The sequence below is a fragment of the Citrus sinensis genome, chromosome 4 (assembly GCF_022201045.2).
Source record: "Citrus sinensis cultivar Valencia sweet orange chromosome 4, DVS_A1.0, whole genome shotgun sequence".
NCBI classification, from domain to species: domain Eukaryota; kingdom Viridiplantae; phylum Streptophyta; class Magnoliopsida; order Sapindales; family Rutaceae; genus Citrus; species Citrus sinensis.
The window spans coordinates 25,785,078-25,812,391 of NC_068559.1; the positions used below are offsets into that span (position 1 = coordinate 25,785,078).

General features: G+C 36.7%; 5 protein-coding genes across 7 annotated transcripts; 4 read left to right on the forward strand and 1 right to left on the reverse strand.

Moving 5' to 3' along the window:
* Positions 1 to 1,133: 1,133 nt before the first annotated feature.
* LOC102608643 (hypothetical protein) lies at positions 1,134 to 3,395 on the forward strand. The gene is made up of 5 exons (XM_006483949.4): positions 1,134 to 1,615; positions 2,181 to 2,343; positions 2,450 to 2,516; positions 2,631 to 2,859; positions 2,971 to 3,395. Exons 1-5 carry the CDS (start codon positions 1,509 to 1,511, stop codon positions 3,179 to 3,181), a joined length of 777 nt encoding a protein of 258 aa, XP_006484012.1. The 5' UTR covers positions 1,134 to 1,508; the 3' UTR covers positions 3,182 to 3,395.
* Positions 3,396 to 4,074: 679 nt separating this feature from the next.
* LOC112498956 (anther-specific proline-rich protein APG-like) lies at positions 4,075 to 7,056 on the reverse strand. The gene is made up of 2 exons (XM_025101048.2): positions 5,192 to 7,056; positions 4,075 to 5,075 (listed from the first exon to the last, which is right to left on the reverse strand). Exons 1-2 carry the CDS (start codon positions 6,725 to 6,727, stop codon positions 4,575 to 4,577), a joined length of 2,037 nt encoding a protein of 678 aa, XP_024956816.1. The 5' UTR covers positions 6,728 to 7,056; the 3' UTR covers positions 4,075 to 4,574.
* A 1,004-nt stretch (positions 7,057 to 8,060) lies between these two features.
* LOC102608352 (trans-Golgi network-localized SYP41-interacting protein 1) lies at positions 8,061 to 15,467 on the forward strand. The gene is made up of 8 exons (XM_006483948.4): positions 8,061 to 8,562; positions 8,677 to 8,973; positions 9,073 to 12,387; positions 12,621 to 13,476; positions 13,602 to 14,251; positions 14,500 to 14,653; positions 14,751 to 14,832; positions 14,998 to 15,467. The coding sequence occupies exons 1-8, from the start codon at positions 8,506 to 8,508 to the stop codon at positions 15,098 to 15,100; spliced, it is 5,514 nt and encodes a 1,837-aa protein (XP_006484011.1). The 5' UTR covers positions 8,061 to 8,505; the 3' UTR covers positions 15,101 to 15,467.
* Positions 15,468 to 15,610: 143 nt separating this feature from the next.
* On the forward strand, positions 15,611 to 18,188 carry LOC102607856 (uncharacterized). 3 transcript variants are annotated; one of them, XM_006483947.4, is made up of 9 exons: positions 15,611 to 15,919; positions 16,007 to 16,138; positions 16,235 to 16,278; positions 16,377 to 16,646; positions 16,760 to 16,820; positions 17,149 to 17,273; positions 17,509 to 17,571; positions 17,673 to 17,797; positions 17,912 to 18,188. In XM_006483947.4, exons 2-9 carry the CDS (start codon positions 16,051 to 16,053, stop codon positions 18,045 to 18,047), a joined length of 912 nt encoding a protein of 303 aa, XP_006484010.1. In that variant the 5' UTR covers positions 15,611 to 15,919; positions 16,007 to 16,050; the 3' UTR covers positions 18,048 to 18,188. The 3 variants fall into 3 exon arrangements, with proteins under 3 accessions (XP_006484010.1, XP_015387407.1, XP_006484009.1); XM_015531921.3 differs by having other exon boundaries at positions 16,010 to 16,138; positions 17,886 to 18,188; XM_006483946.4 differs by having other exon boundaries at positions 16,010 to 16,138.
* Positions 18,189 to 21,577: 3,389 nt separating this feature from the next.
* LOC102607562 (regulator of G-protein signaling 1) lies at positions 21,578 to 26,662 on the forward strand. The gene is made up of 11 exons (XM_006483945.4): positions 21,578 to 21,859; positions 22,116 to 22,236; positions 22,347 to 22,410; positions 22,538 to 22,622; positions 23,177 to 23,250; positions 24,094 to 24,285; positions 24,694 to 24,782; positions 24,896 to 25,134; positions 25,390 to 25,514; positions 25,873 to 25,994; positions 26,076 to 26,662. The coding sequence occupies exons 1-11, from the start codon at positions 21,777 to 21,779 to the stop codon at positions 26,277 to 26,279; spliced, it is 1,398 nt and encodes a 465-aa protein (XP_006484008.1). The 5' UTR covers positions 21,578 to 21,776; the 3' UTR covers positions 26,280 to 26,662.
* Positions 26,663 to 27,314: the final 652 nt, after the last annotated feature.

Here is a 27,314-nt window from a genome sequence, read left to right on the forward strand (position 1 = left end):
AAGCCATTCATTGAGATTCATGAGTCAATACATTATACATACATGAAAATTAAACTCCAATAATTATAAAAAAACAAAATTGATGCAATTAATAACCTTTTAAAACTTTCTTTATTCAATAATTTGAACATTTTAAAAATCAAAGCAGGCAGTTTATAAAAGCTTGACTTTTTCATCAAACAAAAGATTTAGTTGGATTACCTAACAAAAAACAAATGATTTTTAGGTACCCGTTGAAGAGGACCTACTAATAAATAATGAGAATGAGCCTTGAGCCATGGCGTTCTTAATATGCCGTAAAAAAATTAACATATATTATATTAAACAAATGGAAAATAATTATTGTGTTCATTATGAAATGTGTTGTATGCGTAAACCCACTTAAAAAATCTCAAATACTTTGAGCTTAATAATCTTACAATCTCATCCGTATCTGCAAAATCACATTGTATCAAGTTTAAAATTCAATCATATATTACAAGTTAAAATATAATTTGACCCCATTTTTAGGGAATTTTTTTTTGTTTGAAAAAAATCTGTCACCATCATTAATGAGCCAATTGAAAGAATACGAAACCCATTATGCATTAATCCAAATCAAAGCATCAAACCCTGAGAAAGGCTCTTGATCAAGCAAAGTTCAAAGATTGTACTATTGTCCTACACGCATAAAATGAAAAACCCCAGATAAAAATTTTGAAAAACATTATCAGAAATAGCCAAAATTTTAGTAAAATTGCAAAAAAATGGTCAAATATAAACTTTTATTTGAGCCCCTAAGCCTGACAACAAATACCTTGTCCATGGCAGGTAAAATAAATATCGTCTTACATTCGCTACAAAAAATAAGAAAAGTTCAAATTGAACTTTAAAGAAAAAATAACCGTAATTTTGGGCCATGTGCATAAATTTTTCAAAATTTCAAGATTGGTAGAATAAAGATTAGTGAATAAGTAATATATCATATATAAAAAAAACTAATACAATCCATCATGATGAAATTGATATATGTGTGTCATTTATAATAATGATTAGAGAAGGTGTATAAAGAAAGAATTTAGCATTATTTAAATAAAAAGGGAAACGTAAAAGATGAGGATAAGCTCAAAATTTATAAATGAGGGCATCACAGACACGCAGAGAGCTTAGAAAAGAAACGTATATTTCTTGTACGTATTCTGTATTCATTCTCCTCAAGCCATAAAAGTGAAGCAAAGAAAAAAAAAAGGGGTAAAAGAAAAGGTCATTTTCATAGCCGCCCCCGCCCTCTAAAAATTCATCCATAAAAATTAATGATAAAAGCTAAGAGAATTATTAGAAAAGGAGAGAAAAGGAAACCTGTTTTCTCTTTCTTTTACTTTTTCTTTTTCCCCCTTTTTCTGTTGTGTTTTTGGTGGATTAAGTTCTAAGAAGTCAGAAGCCAAAACCAAACAGAACCCAGTTGCTGTTTTGTGATCAAGTTTATAAAGTTTGTTGCTTTTTTCGTGTTTTTCTTTGTGGGTTGAAGAATGAAGAGAGTGAGGGATATGGAGGTGATGTACTATCAGTTGGCTAAGTCATCGTATCAGGACTCACTCAAAGTTTTGGAGGCTGATATACAGCATGCTAATGCTTTGTAAGTTTTTGTGTGTGTGTGTTGTTTTTTTTCCTTAAAAAGTTTGTGTTTTGAGTCTGATTTTGAAGCTTTCTTTTATGGCTAAAATAGGTAGTTTTTGTTTGTCCATAAACTTGATCACTTTCATGATCATCATAATTAATGAGGAGGTAAAAAAGAATTTAGTGCCTAATATAGGTATTATGTTGGATTTTGATTTGTGCATGCAATTAATGAGTTTTTGGAATTTATGTGAAGACATGCCAAATGGGAATTTGGCATATATGTCTAATTTGGGAGCTTTATTGGCTGTATATGAAAATAACTGCAACTTTCCTCTCTTTTTGTGTGGTTGATTCACAATTGATGAATTTGATATTTACAGTGTGATTCTATTTAGCTTGTCGAGCAAAAGTGAGTTTGCTTATTGTATTTGAGGAAGCAAAGTTGGTTTTTTCTTTTTCCCTTTGCTTATTTGGTACTTATCATTGCATTTGGATGATTTTGTTCAAATTGTAAAGGAAAATGTTGACATTGGTTTACTCAGCTGCATTTATTTTCTCTAACTACAAACCTGGGGCTGTAGGGCTGCTGCAATTCCAAGAGCGAAAGGTGGTGCACGTCTTCAAATGAAATTGGTTTACGATCACTGGGCTCCCCTCTTTTGGTTTTTGCTACAATGGGTGAATTCTTCCTGCATGTGTGTGCTCCCTAGATATCTAAACTTCTTCCACATACTTGTATATAAGGTTGTTTTTTAGCATATTGATTTTTGAAAGTCAATCTAATGGAACACATTCTTGTTGCTTGAATAATTAGTGCAATTTTTAATTAATTGCTCACTTATTAACCCAGGTGTCTGCAGACGATCGACCAAGCCTAACTAGTCCTGGAAGAAAGGCAACAATTAGGGAATTTTATGGTATGTAATTTACTCTACCTGTTGTTAATTTTGAATTTATTGTAAATCAGTTAATTGCCTTTGGTTCTGCTTTATGCAAATATTCTGACTTTGTTCATGAAAATCAAACTTCAGGCGTTATATTGCCATCGCTTCAGCGACTTCATAGTAATTTGAGGGAATTGGATGATGCTAAGATAGAGAATCTTGAAATTGGGAGTTTTGATAGAATGAGAGGAGATAGCCAAGTTGGCAGTGCAGATTTGGAGAGAGAAGATGAATGTGGGATTTGCTTGGAGCCATGTACCAAAATGGTGTTGCCTAATTGCTGTCATGCAATGTGTATCAAATGCTACCGCAATTGGTATGTACAAACTTCTTAAAACCCCCTTCTCTCCCATGTTTTTGTCTTGAATACTTGATGTGAAAAGTATTAGTATTCGGTTCACTCATTATAATCCCTTCAAAATCACAGGAACACAAAGTCTGAATCCTGCCCTTTTTGTCGTGGTAGCATGAAGAGAGTTAACTCAGAGGACTTGTGGGTGCTTACTTGTACTGATGATGTTATTGATCCAGAAACTGTTTCGAAGGAGGACTTGTTGCGTTTCTACCTCTATATCAACAGTCTGCCAAAAGATTACCCAGATGCCCTCTTCGTAGTATATTATGAATACCTAATCTGACTAGAAATAAGTGAGAAGATTGATGTACAGATAGAAAGGCCGACCTTCAAACGTAAATAGAGTCTGGTAAATAAAATTCTCATTCTTACACCAAAATAATGAATTCCTTGTTATGCCTGTCTGAACATTAAGAGCATTGGGATGATATCCTGATTAATGTCAAAATTGTGCTATCAAAAAATCAGTTTGTACAATTACATTTTCCTTGCAATCATGTTCAAGTTGCACAAATTACTTTGAATTATTCTGATTTGTCTGTCATCTTCTATTGAATGGCTGAGTGACATTGATGAGATGAATGTGTGTGTGTATAGCTTCCCTTGGGTACTGGGCATTCCCTTCACCAATTATCATTGTGGCTTTGCTGTTGAAGATTAAGTGTTTGTTGTTAGATTGTTGCTACCCTTGCTTTCATTTTTTGAGCAGCATATCGATTGTATTGAAGTTTAATACTTTGAATAATGCTGCTTGTTTCAGCAGCATGATATTCTGCTGCTGGCGCCACTATGATTGTGAGAACTTTGGCACTTTGCTAGTTTGATTGCGACTCATTTGTAATATGGTTCGGGTGATTGTGAAAGCATTTCTTTGCCCTGCCTTTGAGGAGCAGAGGAGTAACTCATTTGGTTGAAGGGAACCTTTTATTTTTTTATTTTGCTCTCTTGATGCACAATCTCCTTGTTATTCTTAAAAATACGGATCTGCCAGCTAAGTGCGATATTTGACGATAAAATAAATAAGAATCACTTGGAAGTATCAACTTAGGTTAAAAGGAAATTGGTTTTGTTAATGAATTGTGATAGTTATCGATCCAATATTAAAAAAATATATTCACAATGGTTGATTACCAATTTGCGTGCTCATGGATGAGTGGTCTGGCATCTCGTTTATCAAGCTTCGGGTGTCGTTATAATAACATAAGCTGCAAGTAAAACTTGGGAGAGAATTGACCCTGATTTTCGTGAAACAGTTTAACATGCTGGGTTTTGTGAGCATCTTTACTTCACCGTCTTCTGTTGATTTTAGTATTGTGGACAATTTTATATTCTAGAAACAAAAATTTCATGATATTAGCTGAGATGGGGGTCAATTAATATCAAGCACAAAAGTCAGTTTCAATAGAATCTAAGAGAAAACAGAATGATTAAACTTAAATGTGAAAAACATTGAATTGTAGGCAAAGGCACAGGCACTTGTTTTATCAGCTAGAAAACAATTGCGTTGTCTTTATTGCGAACATCATAATAAAATCAACGTATGTTCTGTTCCTGAGATACCAACAAAAAGAATTCTGAGACAGAACTTAATTATCGCTTCATGAATGCCGCCATTCAGAGCGCACTAAATGACCTAATACTACTCTTATGCCGCTTTTCTTCAGGGCATAGGTAGATTACATGCCCCTTTTCTTCTTAACGAGCTCCTGGAATGATGGTTTGCAGTAGCCTTGGTTGAGGAAGAGATCAGCTATGTGTTTATACATGGCTTCTGTTAAATGAATTCCATCCCAATGCATGAGCCTACTGGGATCCGTGCAGGTGGATGTGCCGATTGATCCGCATAAAGAATGCATGTTGAAGTTCAGAGGACCACCTGCTCCACAGCATGCCTTGAAGGGCTCATCAAATTCATAATCCTTGTAATGTGTCAAGATTGTTTCAAATGCACGCCAGAAATCAGCATATGCAATGACACAATTGGGGTATTGTTTCTGCCATTCGAGTATCATCTTCTGGAGATTATCATTATGAGATTGGACCAATGCATTGCACGTTGATGCACATCCCATTTGATCACGATCAAATGCTTTAGATAGGAACATCTCTAACGGACAGCATCCCAATGGCGGTAGCCCTTGAACCACAATGTACTTTGCACCGTTGTCCAACAATGACTGTCATGCAAATATGGTATGAGATTAACAATGGTTCTTAACTGTTGGTAGGAAACCAAATATGGCCTAATGCATTCAAAATACTGAAAACCATCAAACGTATGACGAAAAATTACCTTAACAATCTTAGAAATTTGACCAAGAGTTAGTTTTGTAAGCAATTCGTGGGAAATTGAAGATCCAAATGTACGAGCATAGTCACTTCCCCCAATTTCACCAACCCAGAAGAGTGCATTTTCAATCTCGGCTTTGCATTCACTGTCACTCATTCCCTTGCATGCGACCTCCCTCATAAACCTGCGAAACCACTCTATTTGAACTTGGAAGTCCAATGGAATACCTTTCCACATCAGGAGATTGCCAATACTTTTAGCAAATAGATCATGGGAGAATGCTGTTGATCCAGCTACTGCAAAGTTTGCACCTGAAGAGAAGTTTGAGGAAGCTTGTTTATAAGGTGGCAAGTAAGGTATGGCCAGAGTCTCACAAAGAAAATCAACAACCAAGCGGCCATCACATTGCCTGTGGCCATACAAATTACGATGTCCAGGCAAACTTGAGATTAATGAACCAACAAAGGATTGAAGGCCACCCATCATGTAGGCATTCCCAGTGTCTGTGTATGAATCTCCAAAGGCAAATACCTTGGAGAAACAACCTTCATAGTCGTTGTTACTTGGTTTCGAAGGAGATGGATTTTCATTGCTTTCATTTGGAGGAAGAGGGGGTGACTGCTTGTTGTTCTCTGGAGTTAGAGGGAAAGGAGGAGACTCATTGCCGTCACTTGGACGCGGAGGAAGCTCATTATTATCACTTGGAGGCTGGGAAGGCTCAGTATTATCACTTGGAGGCTGAGGAGGTTCATTGCTGTCACTAGGTGGCTGTGAAGGCTCGTTGTTGTCGCTTGGTGGTTGGGGAAGTTGATTGTCACTTGGTGGTTGCGGAGGGTTATTACTGTCGCTTGGCGGTTGAGGAGGGTTATTACTGTCGCTTGGAGGCTGGGAAGGCTTATTGCTGTCACTTGGTGGCTGGGGAGGCTCATTATTATCACTTGGAGGCTGAGGAGGTTCATTGCTGTCACTAGGTGGCTGTGAAGGCTCATTGTTGTCACTTGGTGGTTGGGGAAGTTTATTGCTGTCAATTGGTGGCTGCTGAGGTTTATTAATGTCGCTTGGAGGTTGGGGAGGCTTGTTGCTATCACTTGGTGGCTGGGGAGGCTTATTGTTGTCGTTTGGAGGCTGAGAAGGCTTATTATTGTCACTTGGTGGATGAGAAGGCTTATTGGTGTCACTTGGAGGTTGGGGAGGCTTACTGCTGTCATTTGGTGGCTGGGGAGGCTTATTGGTGTCACTTGGAGGTTGGGGAGGCTTATTGCCGTCATTTGGTGGCAGGGGAGGCTTACTGGTATCACTCGGAGGCTGGGGAGGTTTATTGATATCAGTTGGTGGCTGGGGAGGTTTATTGATGTCACTTGGAGGTGAGTTGTCATGATCAGACGGAGGGCATGGGCATGGACATGTACATTGGCGCTTGTTGTTATCATCAGTGGGGGGAGCAGGATCGGGCTGGCTCCCATCTTGAGCAGAGGAAAGAGGGAATGTTAAGAAGACGATTAAGAGTGTAATGTGGATGAACAGATGCTTTGAACTCATCTTTACGAGTGTACTTTTTTTTTTGTCCCCGGTTTCTGTTTGTGTTTGTGTTGTGTGGTGCGGTGTATCTAGAGATGAATTTATAGTCGGGAGGAATTGTCACCAATGAAGCCCCTTCGTTGTAGGAAAGCATGGGTCCTTATTGCTTGATATTTCTTTGGTCTGAGAGTTTAGCACTTCGTTCCTTGACCATGCAATTAACATTTGGTGAATAGTTGCTTGATTTTGGGCCATAGTACACGTTTACGTTTGGTATTATCTGTGATATGGTAAAGCTTCAAAATATTCCAAGTTTATACTCGTTAATAATTTCTATTGCTTCGTTTATATAAAATGGTTAAATAGAACTTTGCTAATGTATTTCTACTTGGGTCATTTCTTCTCTTCTCCAAACCTTAAACTTGTGATTCTCAACTTATATTTATTTATTTAAAAAATTAGTATAATGATAGAGATTAAAATATTTTTTAAAATTTAAATGTGAGTTCCAATTGATTTGATTGTAATTATCACATCAGCAACCAGCATATGCATTTAATTTCAATAAATATTAATCACAAAATCAATTCCAACAAAGATAGGGTCTCCCAAAAAAAAATTGATTATGTTTAAATTTGGCTGAAGTTTAAATACAAATGTTCAAATGATTTTTTTTTTTAATATCAGAATATAAGTGGGATATCATTTATTTTTATAAATAAGAAAATCTTAAATATGGTTATCTGACATTTATATTCTTATAAGCCAACATGAATAAAGAAATTATGTTTTTATTATTTAAAAAATAAATACATTTAATAGAGATATTTTAGGAATATTATTTTCCATTTAGACCTTTTTTTCATTCATATCAATGTTATAAAAGTTTACATTTTCTATTCATATATAAAAATTTGAAAATCATATATAAGTTAAAAAAGAGTAAATTTAAAAAAAACGTATGAAATTAATAAAATTTCAAACTCTAAATATACATGCCCTCAATATAAATGATGTATACATAACACGTGACATAATTAATGTCTTATCCTCTAAAGCGACCACTAAGTTTTAGATATCATCTTACATTGTTTTAATAGCATAAAAAGGTTTATTTCATAAAATTAATTATTTAAAATACAAACTCAGTTGTATCTATGATTAACATTTTATTGACATTTAGCTTTAGATTGTATTAAAAATACATTAAATTAGTGACGATCAATATTTTGAATTTAATGGTTAAGATTTTATAATTTCCAAACAAATTACGATTCATTTTGGACAATTAACAATATAAAAAGTAATAATAGCAGATTTATATATATTTTTTGTCAACCATTTTGGGCAAGGAAATCTATGATATTTTGGAAGCTTCATCATCCATTTAACAGTATTGCAATTGCAAAGCGATACAACACCGTTTCAGAATTTCGCTGGGGCTTTCCCGAACGAACACCAAACGACAGCGTTTCTGTTCTGTAAAGCTGCGAAACGCTTAGCCGTTTTTTCACCGTTGCTGGTCACTAATCACTGTAGTGTTGTAACGATTTGATTTGCCAGACACTGTCACAGAACCCTATGAAAGACTTAAACAATAAAAATTAGAAACTTAAAAAACTGGCGGAAACGTTAATCTGCTTCGCACCTCGCTGACAGATAACAGATCAGTCGCTAAAAAATCCCTAAAATTTTGTAGGTTTTGTTTTTTGGGGGCTGGAGGGCGGGTGTCGTATTGGACACATTAGTCAGATCTGATTTCTGTTGAAGAACGAGGAATTAGACTATGATAGATAGAAATGTCAGAGAATTACGAATCAAACGGTCCAGATAATTCCGAATCGTCGGTTAATCGGGTAAGAATTGAATCAATCCGTTTTACTATTGATAAAGTCTACTAATTTGACCTTTTTTTTTGTTCAAGTTGATGTGTTTTGATGTGTTTTTGTTATGTGATTGAATGAATGTAGGAAGAGGGAGATGTGGTTGGTATGAATTCGGTTGAGAGTAAAGACGATTTGTTTCTTGATGCATCAGACGATTTAGATGATGCCAGAAATGCTGATAATAGAGAGTCGGTTGCAAGTAACGAAGCTGAGCCATCCTATTCTGAGGAAAATATTGTTGTTAGTTTGAAAGAGAATCAGAATCAGAATCACCTTGTTGAAACTGACGTTGGCTCTGGAAGTAATCATGAGCTGGAACGTCTGCGAAATTTGTTGGAAAAGACAGTCCGTGAGAGAGATAGTATTGAGAAGGATTATAAGGTGTGGTTACTTATTTCTGTTAATATTGGTTGATTATTTTTCTGTTGATAAGATAACTGGTTTCTAGTGATGATTGAATTTGTGTTGTTATGTTTGCAGGAGGAAAGAGAGAATTTTGCAAGAGAACTAGCTAATCTTAGACATCAGCTTAAGGTTTTGACTAATAAAGATGGTGAATTGGCTGAGGGTTTTAGTGAGAAAGAGTTTGGGGAAAGTGATGGAAAGAGACAGGTGGGTGATGCCCCATTGCATGAATTGCTGAGTGAATGCTCACAGTTTCTTAGAAGTGCTTTGGAAGAGCGTTCAAAGAATGAGAGTGCAATTAGGGAAATTAATGCCGTTCTATATAAGAAGGATCGAGAGATTGAGCATCTTAATGCAAAAGTTGCTGAAATTTTGGTATCGCATGATGTAGCTGCTGCTTATTTGAATTCAGCTGCAGGTATAACGTCTGAGGCTCAGATTGAAAAGGACCAGTATGTTGAGGTTGTTGCAGATAGGATGTTGTCTTATCTTGCAATGGTAGTTTATCAGGGGGAGTTGATGGATAGTTCGATTAGTGGGAAAATATCTCATGTTGAGCAAAGCACATATATGTTGATTGAAAAGTATAATCAGATGCTTTATGAAATTTATCAACTGGGCCAGTGTTTGTCGAAGCCTGACCCTGAACTTAGAGTGCAAGAGCAGTTTGAGACTGTCTTTGCTGCTGCCCGTGATGAGTTACTCAATCTCAAAAGAAGGGAAGAGGAATCGGTTGAAAATCTAAGCCATTTAGAAAATGAAAATAGAAAATTAGTTGAACAAGCTGAGAAAGAAAGGGAAATGGTTGAGGCAGTGAATGCAGAACTTTCCAAAACGAAGACAGAACTTGAGCATGAGAAGATGAAGTGTACTGGTACCAAAGAAAAGCTTAGCTTAGCTGTGACAAAAGGGAAGGCATTGGTTCAGCAGCGGGACTCACTGAAGCAGTCTTTGGCTGATAAAACAATTGAGCTTGAGAAATGCCTAGCTGAATTGCAAGAAAAATCCAGTGCCCTACAGGCTGCTGAATTAAGCAAAGAAGAGTTCATCAAAACCGAAAATTTGGTTGCATCATTGCAAGAAACACTCCAGCAGAGTAATTTGATGCTTGAAAAATCTGAAGAAGTCCTCGCTCAGATTGATATACCTGAGGAACTTCAATCATTGGATATGGTGGAGAGAATCAAATGGCTTGTGAGTGAGAGACATGAACTGAAGGGAATTTCTCTGGACTTCTACAAATTGAAAGATGCTGTTTCTTTAATTGATGTGCCTGAAACCGGTTCATTTTCTGATCTGGAATCTCGCTTGGCATGGCTTAAGGAATCATTTTATCAGGCCAAAGATGAAGCAAATGTTTTGCTAGATCAACTTAATAGAATGAAGGAAGCTGCACGTAATGAAATAGACCGCTTAAGCGCTTCACTGTCTGCTGAATTACAAGAGAAAGATTATATTCAAAAGGAGTTGAATGACCTACTATGCAAATATGAAGAAATTGTTGAAAAGGCCAACAAAATCTCATTGGAGAAAGATCATATGGTGAGGGTTTTACTAAAGGAATCCGGAACATCAATGGAAGACCAAGATGTTGCCTCTCAGACTTCTTCTGATCCGACCGCAATAATTTCTAAATGCATTGGGAAGATAAGAGAACAAACTTGTGCCTCTTCTGATACTTCTGGCGCTGATTCTGAAATGCTCCAAACAATGCAAAGTCTCTTGTATGTTAGTTACCAGGAGTTGATTCTGTGCCAGCAAATACTTGAGGAAGATGCACTGGTCAGATTGCAGTTGAATGATCTATCAAATAAATTAAGAGTGGCATCTGAAGAATTTGGTGCACTGAAGGAGGAAAAGGAATCCCAGCAGAAAGATCTTGAACGATCAGAGGAGAAATCTGCTTTGCTAAGGGAGAAGTTATCCATGGCAGTTAAGAAAGGCAAGGGATTGTTTCAAGATCGAGAGAACTTGAAACTTCAACTAGATGAGAAGAACTCAGAGATTGAGAAATTGAAGCTCAATTTGCAGGAGCAAGAATCTACAATTTCTGAGTGCAGGGATCAGATCAATAGATTGTCAAATGATTTAGATTGCATCCGAAAGATGGAGGCTGATCTCATTGCTATGAAAGATGAGCGGAATCAGTTTGAGCACTTTTTGTTGGAGAGCAATAATATGCTTCAGAAAGTACTTGAAACTGTTGATCGCATCATTCTTCCTGTTAATTCAGTCTTCAAAGAGCCATTAGAAAAGGTCAATTGGATTGCAAGTTACATCAATGAATGCCATGATACCAAGACACAATTGGAGCAAGAGTTGGGAAATGTAAAACAGGAAGCCAGTGCATTGGCTAGCGAGTTAGCAGAAACCCAATCAACTATGAAGTCACTGGAGGCTGCACTGTCAGTTGCGGAGGATAAGATTACTCAGCTTGCTGACGAAAAGAGGCAAGTAGAAGTTGGCAAGAAAAATGTTGAAGAAGAGTTGGAGAAAGCAATAGAGGAAGCTCATATCCAAACTAGCAAGTTTGCAGAAGCTTGTGCAAGCAGGAAGTCACTTGAAGATGAGATGTCAGTGGCAAAGAATAATATGTCGGTGCTAATCTGTGAGAAAGAGGAGGCTCAAGCTAGCGGAGCTGCTGCAGTAGTAGAACTAGAGCAAGTAAGAGAGGAATTTGCTTCTCAGACCAGTAAACTAACGGAGGCATATAAAACAATAAAGTCTCTTGAAGATTCCCTGGCCCAGGTAGAAGCCAATGTAGCAATGCTGACTGAACAAAATAAAGAAGAGGCTCAGGCTAGCGGAGCTGCGGCAGTGTTAGAACTAGAGCAAGTAAGAGAGGAATTTGTTTCTCAGACGAGCAAACTAACAGAGGCTTATACAACAATAAAGTCTCTTGAAGATGCCCTATCCCAGGTCGAAGCCAATGTAGCAGTGCTGACTGAACAAAATAATGTTTTACAAGTTGGCAAAACCACATTGGAGAATGAGCTGCAGATGCTGAAAGATGAGGCAGGCTCCCAGGCTGTTAAGCTGGCAGATGCGCATACAACTATAAAATCAATGGAAGATGCACTGTTGAAGGCAAAGAATGATATTTCTGTCCTTGAAGGTGAAAAAAGAATTTCTGACCAGGAGGTATCAGCACTTAATTCCAAGTTGAATGCATGCAGGGATGAGCTGGCTGGAACAATTGGCAGCTTAGAGAGCAGGTCGGTTGAGCTTATTGGACATCTTAATGATCTTCAAATGCATATGAAAGATGAGAGGTTGTTATCTGCAGTGAAATCGTGTTTTGAGCAGAAAATTGAGGGCTTGCAAAATATGGAACTCATTGTTGAAGATATAAGAATTGGTGTTGTTGGCAAGGGTTCAGCCGTTACTGAGGTAATATGAGCCTCTTCCAAACACCCCCCCGACCCAGCCATCAAGGGTTGTCTCTAACATTTTTCAAGCTTTACATTGTCTAAGCTTTACATTTTTCAAGTTCTCTGTTCTGTTGTCTCTTTCTCTAACATGTGCATAATGACGTGTGGACACATTTATTCATTTTTATGTTTGGCTTAATTTGTTGACAGTTTCCTATTTTTAGCTTTATTTAACTTTTTAACTTGTTCCAGGGAAATTCAGATGTGACTAAATCCTTCATAGATGACATTGACAACATTGAGATGTATGATAATGAGGTGACAGTATTAGATGCCGATGATATAACTTCATGTTTTAGAAAGACTGCTGAAGGGTTCCAGATGAGAACCAAAATCCTTACGGACACGTTCGAACATTTCTCTGTTTCTATCGATGAGTTTATTGCTGCTCTATTGAGAAAACTGCAGACAACAAGGGATGAAGTTGTAAGAATGACTCAGTGCATGGATTCTTTAAGAGGAAAAGTTAAGAACTTGGAGGGGTGTAAACAGGAGCATGAGGAAGCTATGGTGCTGTTACAAAATGATGCTACAGTTTTATTGTCTGCTTGTATTGATGCTACAAGGGAACTGCAGTTTGAAGTCAAGAATAATCTACTAGAACTGAACTCTGTTCCGGAGCTTGAAAATTTGAACCGTGGTTTTTCTCAGCCAGAGAGCAAAGTTGATGGAGATGATACAACAGATCATCAGAAAAGCCTGCATGGCAACCGATACCATGAGGCAGCAGAAAATTTGTTATTTTCTGCAAGGAAAGCTCAGCCTCTTGCTAAATTATTTGAGATGACCAGTACTGTCGCAGCCTCTACAATTCAAGATTTGCAGAAGAAACTGCAAGACACCACAACAGCTTATGAAAAAGTTAAAGATGAAAGGGATCTACACCAAAATAAGGTTTCCAAGTTGGAGAGTGATGTAGATGCCTTAGAACACTCTTGTAAAGAGCTGAGGCTGAAAGTAGAGGATCTTGAAGCCAAAGAGGAAAAGTTGAAGGAAAATGAAGCAAAAATTTCATTGTTATATGATAGATTGTCAAGGAAAGAACAAGGTGAATAATTTCTCTCTCTCTCCCTCCCTATTTTTTTTTTTTGGCGGTTTGTTGTGCATGTCTATTTCACTTTTTCTCATTTATTAGTCCTCTGATAAGTTAAAGTTAATGCGGTATTGTTGCAGAGGCAGAAGGCCTTTTCCTGTCACCTTTGCAGATAAGAAAACTTGTTGACAAAATATCTGGGATTGAAATCCCTTATGCAGAGTCAGCTGGAGATGAGGAACCTGAAAGTTCAGCTATTGTGAAGAAACTATTTTCAATTATCAATAGTGCAACTAAGTTGCCACATCAAATAGATTTATTAGAGCATGAGAAACAAGAACTGCAGTCAATCCTATCAACTCAAACTGCTGAAATTGAACATCTGAAGGGAGAAGTTGAAACACACATTAGAAATAAGCCGGACTTAGAAAAGACGAAAATAGAGTTTGCTGAGTTCACATTTGGTTTGGAAAAAATTGTTAATATGCTGGAAAGTAATGAATTTGTTGTCAACCAAAAATCTTCTGGATCAAAGGGGCTCTTAGCAGTACTAGAGAAGCAGATTATGACCCTGCATTCAGACGCTGAAAATTCAAAATCCAAAGTCCAAGAACTTGGTAACAAGTTGCTTGAGAGCCAAAAAGAAGTTGATGACTTGACAACAAAGGTAGATTTACTTGAAGAATCACTTCATGGCAGGAGAGATCAGCCAGAGATAGTCCAGGAAAGGAGCATCTTTGAAGCATCTTCACTGCCCACTGGGTCAGAAATATCTGAAGTTGAAGATGTGGTAAGAATTCTTGTTCGAAGTGTGTGACACATGTTTTATTGGCTCAATGTTGGATAGAGTTTAAAATTGCAGCAATTTTAGTGTATTGGCATCTGTAAGCTTAGACTTCAAGGTCTGGTTTATGCTTTATTTGTATGACGACTTTGTTCTTAATATCTTATTTTATAAATGGCTTGCTACCTGCTGGATTTAAATAACAAAGCACTAGTTTGGCATTAGATTAACAGTATAAATTGCCATTCTTCTAGATGCAGGGAACACTTGGGCAGAAAACAATCTCTCCTGTTCCCTCCGCTGCTCACACAAGAACTATGCGGAAGGGATCCACTGACCATCTTACAATCAATATTGATTCTGAATCTGCTCGTCTGATTAACAGCGAGGAAACTGACGAGGACAAAGGTATGCATCATAGTGTTCTCAGATTTCCCTGGATATTGTCTTAAAGGTCAGACAGTTTATACATTTCTTTTGCCATTTTTGTATCTCTTTCCTGCAGGCCATGTATTCAAGTCTCTTAACACATTGGGTCTAATTCCAAGACAAGGAAAGATGGTTGCAGACCGGATAGACGGAATTTGGTAAGGCTCTAATTATATTTAAAACTTTCAGACGAAGATATTATAGCTATTTCTGTATTTTTTTTCCCTAATATTACACTGTTCTCTTCTATATTCAGTTTTGAACAATATCCGACTGCTAGTGAATACTGTCTGTCTTAACTGAGTTGCCCTTAATATGTACAGGGTATCTGGTGGTCGACTTTTGATGAGTCGACCGGGAACAAGACTAGGTCTTATTGCCTACAGCCTTTTATTGCATATTTGGCTACTGGGAACCATTTTGTAACGAAGTCTGCGATCATCATCATCGTCAACGGCTGCTCCCATCTGGACCAGACCCACAGCATTTTCTCTTCAGCAATTGAAATTTGTATCATAGATAATTGTAGTGTTGTCATTTTTCTTTTTACACTTCTTTCTAACTGTTTTAAATCTGTAGTGTTGCAGGCGCCTAAGAATATTCATACCATTCATTCTTTGCAATCGCATTTTAGGGTTGCAAAGAAACCAAGCTCAAAGCTTGTTACAATAATTTGTATTTATCCTTTTCTTTTTCCTTTTTCTGTTTCCGATTGGAATATTCAGCATATTAGGTTGTACTTTATAGTGCATGATATACTTATGGATGTAAAGAAACAACTTTTTCCTTGTAAGTTTTGTTTCAAAAATCTTCTATATTATTTACCTGTCGTCCCTGGTGAAGTTGGCAACTTATTAACAGTATCATCCCAAAGCAAGGTGTTGCGTTGACCCCTGTGATTGGTGAAATGAGGTTTTGAAGGAAATTATTATAGAACTGAAGAAAAATTACCACGGCGAGACCTTAACGGTGGATTTTAACGTCATGGACCTTAGATAGCTAAATGTCCAAAACTGCCCTTCAATCATCCACGTGTCAGAAAGCGGTGAAGTTTGAAAAGATAACGGATAACTGAAAAACAAAAGCAAGGAGGTATACGCTGATACACACACACACACACACATTTCAGTTATTGGTTTCTGGTTTATTTTTCCAGCCTTATTCTCCACTCCTGGGGATGATTTTCCTGTCTAAGTTTCCTGTCCTAGCATTCAAAAATAACGAAAAGCTGCTTTAAACCAAAAGGTACATATTCTCTCTACTCTATTGTCCTCATTCTTTTCATTTTTCTTTTTAAATCATTTTACGATGGATAAAAGAACTGGGATTCAGCAGATGAAAGTGCATCCATTCGGTGTTGGAGGCTAATATCAATTATGGGATCACTGGCTATAAACCATTGCAGCACCGTAACATACCGTGCTTCTAACCGCCACCCACTTTGTCCAGATTCTGCCTCGATGAGTATGTTTGAATTATTGTATTTTATTTTTCTTCATATTGTGTAGTCTTGCTTCTCGGTTAATTTGTTTGTTCAAAATTTTGATACATTTTGTTTAGGAGCAAAGTTTATTGGCCTTCATAACGCTGGAAAATCACATAACGTGAGATTTCTCATCTTGTTTTTAGTTTAACCTCAAAGCTAATGGCACCGACCAAATTCTAGTTCATTGATTGGAGACTGGAATTTCTATTTTTGAAGGTTTTAAAATTTCGGATGAGGACTTTTGCAAGTAAGAAGTCGGTGAAGAAACTCAAAAGAGATAGGCAATTGCGTTTGGCTGAAAAAGGCAATGGGGTAGCAGATAGGTCCGGCACTGAAGATGATTATGTTAAAGATGAAAGTAAGGAGTCTACTGATGATAATTTCACCTCACAGACATTAGTAACTATTCCTTCCAGAAGTAATGTCCTCCAAGCATGCACAGTCACATGTGGGTTGATAACTGCTTTGGGTGTAATAATCCGACAGGTTTGTCCTTTCCTTAAGAGAGAAAAAGAGAAATTTGTGGGTTGAATTTATGCATGGCTTAATTTTATCAATGTTCTGCATTTTAAATGTTATCCCATATTTGTAATTTATAGGGATCTCATGTTGCCTCTTTGGAAGGACTGCCATTTCTTGACGGCTCTACGGAAGTAACATGTATAAGTTTCATGTTCGTCTTCTTTGGCTAATTGATGGTCCGAAAGTTTATTTTTATTAACCTTGATTAAAAGGACATATTCCACATTTTTATGCACGGAAATAAATATTTAAAGAGTGAATTTCTGTGTACCAAAAAATAAAAAATAAAATAAAATTTCATTTTGTTCTTTTCATATTCTGTATCCATGAAGTTTTAGAAATTTCTTTTGGCTGTGGAATCATCTTTTGAATGTTTTTTATTCACGTATTTGTCAGCTCTTCTGTTATTGACTGGATTTAGCTGTTCCATTGCTCTGAATAGTCTTTATTTTCCCTGTGTGTACAGTTGATTTTGAGCTATGGCATCTTGAGTTGATAACAGGGTTAGTTGTACTCGTATCATCGTGCCGATATCTATTATTGAAGACATGGCCAGATTTTGCCAAGTCTAGTGAAGCAGCCAATCAACAGGTAGCTCAACTCATTCCTTCACCCCCCAACCCACCAAGAGAAAAAAAAAAGAGAAACATAATCGAACTTGCCACAAGTCATTTGTCAGTCATTTATCATCTCTATTAATGGCCATACACATTTTATTATTACCAAGAGTTTGTGTTTACTCGACACACAGCCCATACTGGTTATCCCAATGGAAGAACGCACAAATCTTTATTGAACTCAACTGATATGCTGTTTTCAAATGCAGGTACTTACTTCTCTTGAACCTTTGGATTACTTAGTTGTTGCTTTTTTGCCTGGTATTAGTGAGGTACGTGAGCTGTGTAAATTACCTTTACAGTTTTGGTTCCCATACTTGTTTCTACATACAGCTAATAGTGGCAATGCTGTATGGGATTTTGGGCTGAGCAGGAACTCCTCTTCCGTGGTGCACTGCTACCACTTTTTGGAATGGATTGGAAGAGTGTCTTGGCAGTCGCAACCGTATTTGGTGCTCTACACTTGGGCAGTGGTCGAAAGTACTCCTTTGCTGTCTGGTACTCATCTTCTTTAATTTAATGGATTCTCCAAACAAAGTTTGACAATTTAAAATCACCAAAATTAAACTATCCCATTCATTTGCAGTCATCATCTTCGTTTACCTCTTTCAGGGCAACGTTTGTTGGCTTCGCATATGGCTACGCGACAAGTGTATCCAAGAGCATTGTCGTGCCAATGGCTTCTCATGCTTTGAATAATTTGGTTGGAGGAATTTTGTGGCGCTACACATCAAAATCACCAAAGTAGACAATACCATATGCGTAATACCATCAATCGAATTTACCGTAAATGTTAGAAAATGACTTTAAAAATCTGTAATAGAAAGCAAGAGACATTTATTTTTCCAGATTCTTTAATCCCTTAGTGTTACTTTCTGAGGACTGAGAATTCTCTCCTGCACTATAGCATAAATTTCCTTAATTTTTGTTTTTTTTTTCCTTAATGATTTGACTAAATCCAAATCCTACTCCTAATCTAATGAGTAGGCATGGTAAAATGGTAAGTTGGTCTATGCATACATAGTTTGTTTGACTCACCATCAAGAATAATTTCAAAATTCTTTGAAGTTGGCTTCAATAAATGGTTAAATGTATGTGCTTTCAAATGGCCTTTAGTTTGAAGCATATTATGAAAAATATTTGATTTTTTCATGAAATGTAAATTCTTTCAAATAACTTTGCACTTGATGTAAATTCTGAAAAATGTACTTTAATATTTGATGAAATGTAGGTGTATTTAAAAAGTCTAAAGAAAATTTAGAAAATTAGTTAAATTTTTGATGAAATGGAGGTATTGTCAAATGGATTTAAATTTGAAGTAAATTTAGAAAGTTATTTCAATATTTAATTAACAGAAGAGGTATCAAATCATTTTTTTTTTCCACCTTCTTGTACTTCTTTTTTCCTATCATTTTGTGAACTTATTAAAGACATCATGTAATTAAAACTTAATTTAATGCATATATGAAATACAAAAGAATATATTCTTTGATATTATATAACTTATGTCATTAAGCAAAAACTTTCTTTTTGACTATATTTATATTGCTTCATGTTTGATTTTCACATATTGCACCTCAAACAAACATCATTTTTTCTAATATAGGTACTAAATTTTGATTTTTTTTATTATCATAATTATTACTAAAGAATATTAGCATATTCTCCCACAATTGTTATCACACTTAACAGTCCTGTTAATTTAAATATAAGATCCATCTATGTGTGGATGGGAGATAGTTGAGGGGAGGTCAGTGAAAATTACCCTTTCTAGAACAACCAACCCAACAGTCAAACTCAATAGAATCTTTAATTAACTCCCGAGATTACAAACAAATATAAAGATTTAGATTAATCAGTTAACTGATAGTCCCAAACGGGTACGAAGAACACAAATGCAGGGGCAGTGTTGGTGTTCTACACTTGTCACTTGTGCATTGGTCGAAAGTACTCTCGCTTGCAGTCTGCTATTCATCTTCTTTAATATAATGGATTTTCTGTTTCCTCTTTTCCAAAGTTTGACATTTTAATTAAGATCACCACAAAAACTATCCCATTCATTTACATATTTTTGTTTACCATATCCTATAGTTAGTCTCCGTCATGGAATTACTGTTGAATGTACAGTCATGATATATATATATATATATAGAGTGCTGTTCTAATTCGGGATCCCGGATTGAAACAATGTCCGGGAGAGAGGTTAGTGGCCTTTGGATTTAAATCCAAAGGCCACCTGTGGCTGCACATGGTGGAGCCCCAGCCAAACCAAAAAAGTTAATAAAGTGCTGTTCCAATTCGGGATTGGAACAGCCTCCATATATATATATATATATTTACCTGATATCTTCTTGTATCATATTTGATGCTTAAAAGTTAAAACCAGAAAAAAAAAAAAAGTCTAATATGAGCAAATAATATATCCCTTTTTAACCCTTCTGCAAACAGTTTGTTTTCTCGTTGATCTGTGAACCTTTCTATTTACAACAGGAGCTATCAATGAGTAATCAAATTTTAATTTGGAAGTTTGAATGAATGCGCATAATTTTTTGTAATTGCTTGTTCATTGGTATCACAGTTAAAAAGTTTATCAATCTCTGTGTAACCAAAAAGGGAGTCCATCCAAAAAGGGCACATAATCAATCCAATATGCAACTAAAGAATTCAATCAATTCTCATGATTGGTAATTCGTCACAATGTCTGGTAAGAAAGAAAAACTACATACATTTTAACTTAACTCCGTGCGATTAGAAAGTTACATACATACATCAATCTTTGATAGTTTTCAAAAAATAATAATAGTAATAATAATAAACATCAGTATTTGAGGTGTAAACCGATCTTCTCCAGGGGATTCCAGAATCGGGTTCCTCGAAAAGCACCCATCGTCACTTTAGCAGCATCATTGTCATCTAAACTGGGATCAATCATAAAGCTCAAGCAACACCCAGCAAGATCTTGTAATTGTTTGAAACTCTTGAAGTTGTCTTGGATAACAACGTTGCTTTCAATCTTGTGCAGTTCCAAACGAGCAGCTTGTCTTTGGGATTCAAGTTGAAGCCTCCTAGTTCTAGTACTATGATGACGTGGCTTCTCTTGCATCTTCTTGACCAGACGCTCTCCTTCCAGTTGTCGATCACCTTTGATAGTTAGTCCAATCTTCTCGAGGGGATTCCAGAATCGTCTTCCTTTGACGGCACAGCTTGTCACTTTACTAGCATCGCCATCTTCAGTTATTTTTGGAACAATCACAAAACTGAAGGAGCAACCAGCAAGGTTTTCAAGTTGCTTAAAAGTCGTCAAGTTATCTTGAACCTGAAAAGTGGCATGCTTCTCCATATTCTCAAGTTGCAACAGAGCAGCTTTTCTTTGGGCATCAAGTTGAACGCTCCTTCTCCTAGCCGCTGGCACATCGTTTTCATCTTCATGATCTTGATCAGATCGCCGTTCCTCTTCTCCTTGCAACTTCTGGTTCACTCCATGAGCGTGATCGTGAATGTAGTTTTGGGCTTTCAAAATGGTATCAGAAAATCTGAGTTTGAGCAAGGCCGCGCGATCAACGACACCATCACTGCCACAGCCAGTACTTGTGGTCTTGAGTTTCTTCTCCTTGTTGTTTATGGTGGTTTTTCGATCAGCATGATGGTGTATGCAACGACTACGCTTACCAGAAGGTAAAGATGAGGGGATATCGGCTATCATTAACGTATATATACGCTGTGCATCTTAGTTTGGTGAGTGATAATATAATGGAAACAATTTGCTTTTCCCTGTTTTATGATGGAGGATCTACGTATTGCTTTCCTATTAATTTGATTTAGCTAGGTTATCCTTCTTAGTTCAGAATTTTATTTAGTAGCCACTTCTCTATTGCCTATAAGGTTACGTTATAGCATGGTATCCTCCTATTGTAGTGTAAGTCAGGTCATGTGCCAAAAAGGTGGCAGAATTGGATCAATATCCCACCCTTCCTTCTAGTGTAAGTAGTGTTACTTTTATTTTGCTGTTTTATGTAATGTAGGGTAACTTGCTGATCAAGATATTGACTTTGTGGATGTAAGTTTTCTAAGGGAAGGAAATTTGGGCTGGGCTCAACAATTTTGTCAGAATTCTATCTCTTAATTTAAATTAAGAAACAAGTACGAGCACGTGTGTGTCTACATTCGGACCATTTGCAACTCCAGGTCATAGTAATCACTCCCAGACTAGGCCTCCACGTGTCCAGTTTATGAGCTCAAGTGACCCACCACCAAACTTCTTACAAACTTTATCCAGTCAACCGTCACGTGGGAAAAGGAGACATCGTCCGTCGGAGGAAGTTCGAATTTCTAACGAGCCGCAAAACGACCAGACAAACAAACCACCCACATGAAGTCTTTAGTTAACTCAGAGATTACAAACAAATAAATACAGAGATTTAGATTAATCAGCTAACCGATAGTCCAAACGTACAAAGCAGAAAACAAATGCAAGATCATGGCAGGCTCAGGCTGTGCTGTCAAAGGCGGCTGCCCCACCGATTACATAGCCCTCGCCATCGCTTCCCTCTTCTTCATTCTGTAAGTTTTTCTTCTTCTTCTTCTTTTAATCTTTACTCATCATTTCTCCTTTTCTTTTTAGCAGTTGGATTTTTAGTATTAATGTTTTAAAGTTTAATAATAGTGGTTCTGTGTCTGATTACGACAAGTCTCAATTTTTTAGCAGTGATTCCCCATTTCAATTGGGCAATATTCTATTTGATAGTTCGGTTTTTTTTTTTTTTTTTTAACTTCTGTTTTGGGTTCTCTTTATTGATTGGTTTTGTTCCTTTTCAAGGCTTCTAGCAAGGTTCATATTACCCTTTGTCGTTCACAAGGTTCCTCGTACCAAAAGCAGTGGCTTTTGGATTCCGGTGATTCAAGTCTTTGCCAGCTTTAACCTTCTGTTATCTTTAGTGGTGGGCTAAGCTTCTCATGTTTCTTTTATGTACCTGTTTATTAAAATCTGTGTTATGGGCAATTTAACAATATTTGTTTTTTATTTATTGGAATTGTTCTCTTTATGCAGCTGTCCGACAATTTCTTGAAATTTCAAAGGAGGCGTTGGTGGCAGTCTTGCTACATCTGGGGAGGTGCTTTGCTGCTACTGTTGTTGTTGTTGCTAGAACATTTCTTGTTGTATTTTATTCTGTCAGCGGTCTCTTTCAATGTGAAACTTGATTGTGTTGTAAGTGAAGATGTGGTATCTTTTGCTTTCAGTCTGGATTGAAGGTCCTTTAGGATTTGGTTTGCTGATGAGCTGTCGCATAGCACAGGCCTTCCAACTTTATTACATTTTTGTCAGGTAAATAGCCTTCTTTCAAAGTCAAGAATTTAAGTTGTTTTGTACTGATGAATGAACCATTTCTTCAGTTAGTGACCTCGCCTAATTAATCTAGCCATTTGGCTGCTAGATAGCCCCGCATATATGTATACCAGCTTTTAGACAGGCATACATGCACATTGGAGAGATCACTTGTGCATAATTCTCTTGTAAAAGCTAAAAAAGATGAAAAAAAATTTTAAGAGTTAATTTTGTCTTTGACAAGATGATGATGAGAGCCGGTGGGTTTAACCTTTGCACAAATTGCATGTTGTCAGTTTGCTGACAGTGAGACTTTTTTTGACAATGAATGAAGCAGCCTCAAGCACTTAGAGGGATTCATTTCTTTTCAATTAATCCAGCTTTGCTGCAGGCTACATGCACATTTCATTCTCACACATGCAACTGAAGAAATATCAATTTTTTTAAAACCTTTTTCCTAAAGTGTTTCTTAATGACAATTCAGATTTCATTACCTGCAGTTTTGACACTATCTTAAGTGTTCTTGCTAAATTTATTTGCTTTTGATATTTCAGGAAGCATTTACCACCTATCAGATCATATGTTTTTCTACCCCTAGTTCTCATGCCATGGCTTATTGCTGCTACATGTAAGAATCTTTGAATAGTTTCATTTAGTTTCTCCTATGTCCAAATTTCCATGGTGGACTTATTGTACTTCTTCAATGAGATTAATCAAGGCTGTGAGCAGTAATTTTCCAAATGAGTTTATGATATTTTTTTTCTTCCTTCACTCTGTTTGCTGGTTTATGTTTCAATTATATTTGCTTCCTTTGTTCTTATTCACTGTTTTTGTTCCCTCTAAGCATATCATTACTGAACTAAACCTTAGCAATGGTATGCCATTTTTCACGTTTCTCTGTCTTTCTCTCATTTATTTCTGATATCAAGCCTTGCATTTTACATTCATACTATGGTGCCAAAGTAATCTGTAATCATGTTCTGAAATTAAGGACTCCAAGACTAATGCAAATGTTGCTTCTTGAATAGTTTTTTTAATCATATCAATAAGTTCCAAGACCCTAGATCTTTTTTCTATTTCTTACCTTTCCCCTTTTATTTTCCTAGTGTAGGCATTGGCTGTCTATTGTTGGATTGTTTTTCAGCATGTATATCCACCTTAGCCTCCCTCTACTAAGAATGTTTAATAAAGGTCTTAATCCTTTTTCAAAATTCTTTGACCATCTATTAATTTCTCTATGTTTTCTGGTCCAACCTTAATGACACAGTGACTCGTATTCTTGTGACTGCACTATAATGTATCAATAGGTCATGCAGTATTTTGAATTCTTCCTGGTTTGTATGAGTGGATAATTTTAATTGTTTTAGTCAAAAGCCTGTTTTTAGTTTTTGAAATTATTGTTGATGATGCCATTTTCTTTATCTCCATTATAATTTCTTGTTCCTAACAGGAAGGATTATTTATTCTGTAGTTATCCAAGTGATGAGGCCTCTCAACGATCGGTGCCACATGAGAGTTCATTGGATCATTCCATTCTTGTTCCTCCATGTAGTATATGTTGCCTCTTTGGTTGGATTCATGGCAGCAATTCGGCATATAGAGTTTAGGTTTGATGAACTAAGGGACCTCTGGCAGGGAATAATAGTTTCAGCCTCATCTATTGGTACACTTTCTTCTAGGTTTTATACAGTGCTGAGTAATTGGTTTTCATTTTTTTTACTTTTTAAACTTTTGCGTTTGATTTGTTGCTGTTGTCAGATGATGATCTCATGCTTTTTAAATCTTAAGTCATCTGGCAAGCACATCTGTCCAAATCAATCAAGTGGTTGTGGAATGAAAATTTTAACCATCTTTAATAGTTGGCCTTACTTATATAGTTATAGGTTTTGACAAATTTTCTCTGGTTATCAAACGCATTTTTTGAGGTATTATCTCTGGTTGTAGGGAAAGTATTTACATGTGAATTATGATAATTAGCCAACACAGATAATTGATACTAGCATGTTATTTTAACCCGCTATGTCTTCTTGTTGGCATGCCTTTATTAACTTGTGCCCTCTTGTGCTTTCAGGTTTATGGGTTTTTGCCTACCTTTTGAATGAAATTCATGATGATATCTCATGGCTTCAAGTTGCATCCAGGTTCCTGCTGTTGGTTATGGTATGATTTGTAATAGATTTGTTCTTTGCATCTGTAAAGCACCTGCAGTCATTGAAAATTCTAGCGTTCCGGCATATCTGTAGTTTTGCTTATAATTTTCAGGTTTTCTGCAGGGAGGCATTCTTGTAGTGGTTTTTTTCTCTATATCAAGTTCAGAGCCTCTACTTTCGCAAATCAGCTTAAGGAAAAGGGAACCTAAAGAATTTGAAACAATGGGTCAGGCTCTGGGAATACCTGATAGCGGACTGCTATTGCGAAGAGAACCTACTCCTGTCATAGATCCTAACGAACCACTGGATAAGCTTCTTCTCAACAAGAAGTTCAGGCAGTCCTTTATGGCATTTGCTGACAGGTATTCTATTCCTTTCCAAGCTCCACCACTTTGGAATTTATTTTCTGCAAAATTCTTTTGAGGAAATTTATTTAGTGATACTATTACTATATACAACTTAGAGGGCTGATGATATCTTCCAGCTTCATATATTGTGATTTACTTTTTTGGCAAAATTTCTCCAGGCTCACTTTTGTTTAGAAACAACTGGAGATAATGATAAGTACACTAGTTTGGTGTTTGATTTAGGTGTCTCTGTTTTCCTCTTGATTTTAGTTGTTTGGCAGGAGAGAGTGTTCATTTCTTTGAGGAAGTGCATGAACATGGAAAAATTCCAGTAGACGATCATGTCAGAAGGATTTACATGGCACGGCATATTATTGAGAAGTACATTGTTGCAGGTTTGTGACTTATTTTCTGGAGGTTTGAGCTGAACATTAATCAATTACTTCTTATGCATTACCTTCAGTCTTAGTTCTCATTGCGAAGAACAAGGTGATACCTTCTCAAGTTTCTGAGCGACAAATATAACTGTTGAGAATCCTCTTTGGTATTAGTAAATTCATGCTTTATGGTCTGCTATAGATTTTTGTGCTCTAACCTAATGTTCAGGACTATAATGATTTGGTTTGTTTTGGTTCTTGGTGCTCAGCAGTTCCCACATATCTTGTTTACCTTCAGGGATACCTTTTTCATTTTTCTTCTACCCTTTTTTTGGTGGGGGAAGTTTGATATGTCGCTCAATTTTGCATGCCACAGGTGCTTCAATGGAGGTGAATATATCTCATCGAACCCGGCAAGAAATTTTAACTACTTCCAATCTAGCACGCCCTGATCTCTTTAATAACGCCATAAATGAGCTAATGCAGCTGGTGAAAATGGTCAGTTGTTTACTAAGTTTTACTTTTATTATGGATTCCCACATCAAATTTATCTCTAAAGTTTTCTTTATTATCATGAAGAACTTGGCAAAAGATTACTGGTCATCCATGTTCTTCATCAAGTTAAAAGAAGAAGCCAGCATGAGAGCAACTGGCCATGAGCTGGAACAGATGGGCTGGAATTTCTCTCCTAGGTGGAGTTCTGTACATTGTGCTGATGATCCCTTTCACGACGAACAGTTTTCCAAGGGCTCAGAACATAGTAGTCATGATTTAGACCCATGAAGTACCAAGAATTTATATTTATGGTGGTTACCAGAAAATCTCACTCTTGACTCTAGACACATATTTGGTACATATTTGTCAAGTATTTTGAAGCTTTACTCTTTGACTCTAGACACAATAGTTTACTAGAACCTGAAAGATAGAACAGATGGAAATACAATGTATGCGTTACATTTTTGTTCAGACACAACGAAGAAATCCACACGAAATTGTTATTGGGATGATGGTGCCACGACGAAACTGGAGATCAAAATCGAGCAAGGCACTTGTACTGTTTGATTTGGTGCAAACATTGTTGCCAATTTTGTTGTAATGTTTCATTGGTGACATAATGGAATTTCTTATCACCCATGCCATTTTAATTTAATTTTCTTCCCACGGCATTCCCATGATTGTTGAAGTGACTTGAAAGAATTAATATCTTCTTGCTGGAGCCCGTAGACATGGATGCTTGCAAACATAGATAGAAGTTTTACTTTGGTTGATTTGTCAGTTTAAAGAGTCTTGTTTAGTGTTTGTTGGCCTTGAATGTCTTGATATGGATATGGAGCCAAAACAATTGCAAGACGTGTTTCGATTACTACCAAAAGCCGTGCATGTCACACTAAACCATCGAACTCTAATGCTGCCGGGACTGGCATTGGGATTGGGATTGGGATTGGAACAGGGACCGTGAGTTCTCTGCTGTTTCTCGGGAAATGCAGTCACTTAATTGTTTGATCAAATATTGGTGACGTGTTATCAATTTACTGGCTACGAATGCAGAGGACATGCAGCCTGATGGGGTTGTTGAGTAGATAAATGCTTCACGCTTCGCTCAAGCAGAGTTATGAACAGTTAGGCAGATGAGAGTAAATTTAAACTTACATTTCTTCTGAAACGCACGAGGTTGAGGTGGCCAAAACCCAATAAAAAGCCAACAAGCTACCTAGGCTACGGTATCGATCGCTTGCTCTTTTTGGGACTCTTTTTTGTTATTTATGGATCGTTGTGTACTGTGCAGATTTCATGAGTAGTTTCCAGTTCCAAGAAAAT